Source organism: Morone saxatilis, unplaced genomic scaffold (assembly GCF_004916995.1).
Source record: "Morone saxatilis isolate NCDOM2014 unplaced genomic scaffold, NCSU_SB_2.0 Contig10, whole genome shotgun sequence".
Lineage (NCBI taxonomy): Eukaryota > Metazoa > Chordata > Actinopteri > Moronidae > Morone > Morone saxatilis.
In genome coordinates, this window is record NW_023339652.1 from 1,067,241 (window position 1) to 1,070,515 (window position 3,275).

General features: G+C 43.8%; 1 protein-coding gene across 1 annotated transcript in view; it reads left to right on the forward strand.

Annotated features, from left to right (window-relative positions):
* Positions 1-3,275, forward strand: part of LOC118341964 (receptor-type tyrosine-protein phosphatase beta-like) — a 31,201-nt gene that overhangs the window by 16,109 nt on the left and 11,817 nt on the right. The window contains exons 17-23 of the mRNA XM_035680392.1: positions 396-543; positions 629-898; positions 1,046-1,221; positions 1,309-1,459; positions 1,665-1,765; positions 2,029-2,194; positions 2,291-2,576. Coding sequence (XP_035536285.1) covers positions 396-543; positions 629-898; positions 1,046-1,221; positions 1,309-1,459; positions 1,665-1,765; positions 2,029-2,194; positions 2,291-2,576 — 1,298 coding nt within the window. The remainder of the gene's footprint in view (positions 1-395; positions 544-628; positions 899-1,045; positions 1,222-1,308; positions 1,460-1,664; positions 1,766-2,028; positions 2,195-2,290; positions 2,577-3,275) is intronic.

The window sequence follows — 3,275 nt, forward strand, 5'->3', positions numbered from 1 at the left end:
ATTTTGAGAGTTGTTGAGTGAGGAGAAACTTTATAAGCTTTGTTAAATACTGTCTACATCAAATTCATCATTAAAACTGCAGCGTTACAGCATTTGACATCCTTGAGATGACGTAAAAGAGAATGAATAAAATGGAATAAAGCTGTGTGTCATCTGCGTATGGGCATAGCTTTGATAGGAAAGGTTGTGTTTTCTAAAAATAGAGGCCTGTGGAAGGATAATACTATACAGTGCAAATAAAATAGGGCCAAAAATGGATCCTTGGGGTACACCACAGTGGTCAAATGTGAATGTAAATAAAGAACCAATGATGGATAAACAGAATAATTGTTTGATGGAAAAGATACATTTATAGGTGATGGGTTTAATGTTCTTTTGTCACTTCCTGTTTCAAGGATGGCGCCATCATTGAGACTCGCCCTGTCCCTAAACACGTCACCTCCCTGGACTTCCTCGATCTAATTCCAGGTAACGCCTATACCTTGACCGTCCAGTCGCTGAGCGGGAACCGGTTCAATAGGAACACAGCCACTGGCAGGACCGGTAAGACAATGGACGATCGATTCAGTTCATTTAAATTTAGTGATGAATATTAATTGGTATTGATAATTGTGTTCACCACCTCCAGCTCCAGCCAGAGTCACAGCCCTGCAGGCGGATAACGACCACACCACTCACAGTCTGACCGTGAGCTGGGAACGGCCGGTGGGCGTGTACGATGGCTACAGCCTGCAGTTATTGGATGAGGCTGGTGTCGTTCTGGCCAATCGGTCGGTTACTGTGGCCAGCCGAAGCGAGCGTCTGGAGGGTCTGACATCAGGGAAGTGGTACCGTGTGAGGGTGGTGACGCTCAGCGGCGGCGTCCCGTCACTGGAGGCCACAGCAGAGGGACAAACACGTGAGTTATATTTATAATTTTTCACTGTTTCTCTTCTATTATCTAAAAGTGTATTATAGTTTTTCTGTTTAATGTTCTTATGTCAGATTCTAAAGCATTATTTTTAGGTATTAACATTATAACAGTCAGTCTGTGTTTGTTGTGCAGGTCCGGCAGCAGTCAGCAATCTAACCGTCACTTCGGCCAACACCTCCTCTCTCTCCTTCTCCTGGCGACCCTCGGACGGCCACGTCGAAATCTACGACCTGTCGCTTTACAGCGTCACCGAGGCAACAGCCAATCACAAACAGGACGCGGCAGGGAGCAGGAAGGAGCATCACCAGGTGGGATTAAGAATAAATGTTTGACTTTATATTTATATATTAACACACAATATATAGTACTTATGTATGATGTGCTCTGTGTTGTAGACTGCGGGGGAACTGGTGGACCTGCAGAAGGTCAGTCCAGCTGCAGACAGATGTGTGTTCTCTGGACTACGAGCAGGAAGTCTGTACAGACTGCAGGTGGTGAGCTGGAGCAGAGGAATGAACAGCGACTCATCTGTACTGGCCAGAACGGGTCAGTCAACACGTTACTATTATTATTATTATTATTATTATTTTTGACAGAATAAATACTGATGGTTGGATTCTGTCTTTCCTCTCCATTTTCTTTTCCCATTGCATTTGCTTTCTTTTTGTTTTATTCTTTGCCTTTCTTTGTGATTTTTACCCCTTTATTTCCCTTCCTCACCGTCACTATACTCTTCTTTTCGTCTCTGCAGTCCCGTCCACAGTTTCATCTCTTCAGGTCCAGAGTTCAGGACGGACGGACAGACTGACGGTCAGCTGGCAGCACGGAGAGGGAAGCTGGAACACCTATCAGGTGAACAGACAGTCAATTTTAATTAGTTCAGTTCAGCAATTCTTTAAAGACGCTAATTAGGATGCTTAGAAATTGAAATTTAATTTAAATGTATCCCCTTTTTTACATAATCCGTGATAATCTGGAAAAATTGCTGAAAATATCAGAATAGCTCTAAAATGTAAAACGATGGGATTTTTAGTTAAATTTTTTAAAGTTCCAGTTTCACTGCAGCTCTCTACAACATTTATAACTTGTTTAAACTCGTTTTCGTGTGATTTAAGGTGGTATTGTACGATGTTTCTGGAGCCACTCTGGGAGCACAGACGCTCGGGGCCGAGCACACGAGTCACATGTTCTCTGGGCTGGTTCCTGGTAGGCTGTACCGCACTGAGGTCATCACACACAGCGGGGAACTGACCAATAACATCTCAGCGTTCGGACGCACCGGTAAGTCCAGAACAGACACAAACATACAGATCAAATTAATAGTATTGATACTAATTGTTAATGTTGTTTTGTTTACTTTTACTTTCCCCCCTACAGCTCCAGAGCTGCCCACCCACCTGTCCGTCAAACAAGGCCCGACCAATGACACGATAGAGCTGTCGTGGTCTGGCCCCGCCTCCGGGGACTACGACAGCTTCAGCCTGCAGTGGACTCCTCCAGACCACCTGTCAGTCACGCAGACTCACCTGACCAGCCGCATCCTGGCCGGGATGTTTCCGGGGCGGCGGTACAACTTCACCGTGGCGACCATCAGCGGGGGCGGATCCAGAGGCGGGCCCACAGTCATAAGCCAGCCAATCCAGAGGAGCGTCAGGACAAGTAGGTGGAAAAAAGTCAAATTTCAGATTTTTAAATTCATGAGGTCGAAATCTGAAACTACAAGAGCTAGCAGTTTCCTTCCACTTCCAGTCTTTATGCTAAGCTATGCTAATTACCTCTCTGTACAGACATTGGTGTCGATATTCTGGTCTCACTCTGAGAAATTATATACATATCTTCTAATTATAATATTCATTTTTAAATGAAGCAGAGATCACAACACAAGAGGACTATTGGACCTAAATATAATATTTCAACTTTGAACTGTCAGAAAAACTCCAACACATCTTCATACTTTTTACTTTGTGTTAAAACAGCCACATTACTCTCATAATAATCTCAGTCTTTACTTTATCAGCATACTTGATGGTGTTCCTCTTTCTGACCACCAGATGGAGACACAACAAAGGCTCTGAATGTAAAAGGAGAACATGTCACTGCTGTCTGTCTTTTCATCCATTTTTAATCACATCCTGTTGGTCTGTCACATTTTGGCTGCAGGGTTTAAAACTGATCGCCAGAAGGAATAAAAAAAAATCACATTATAAATACATGTAGTGACCCAGTTTCTCATTTCTTTCAGCTGAGGTCGGCACACAGTCAGAGGCTTTTATTTTGGTGGATACACACTAAGTTGTTGGGATGAGATGAGATCATAAATTAGTCATCTACAGCAGTGGTTCCCAACCTGAGGGTCGGCACC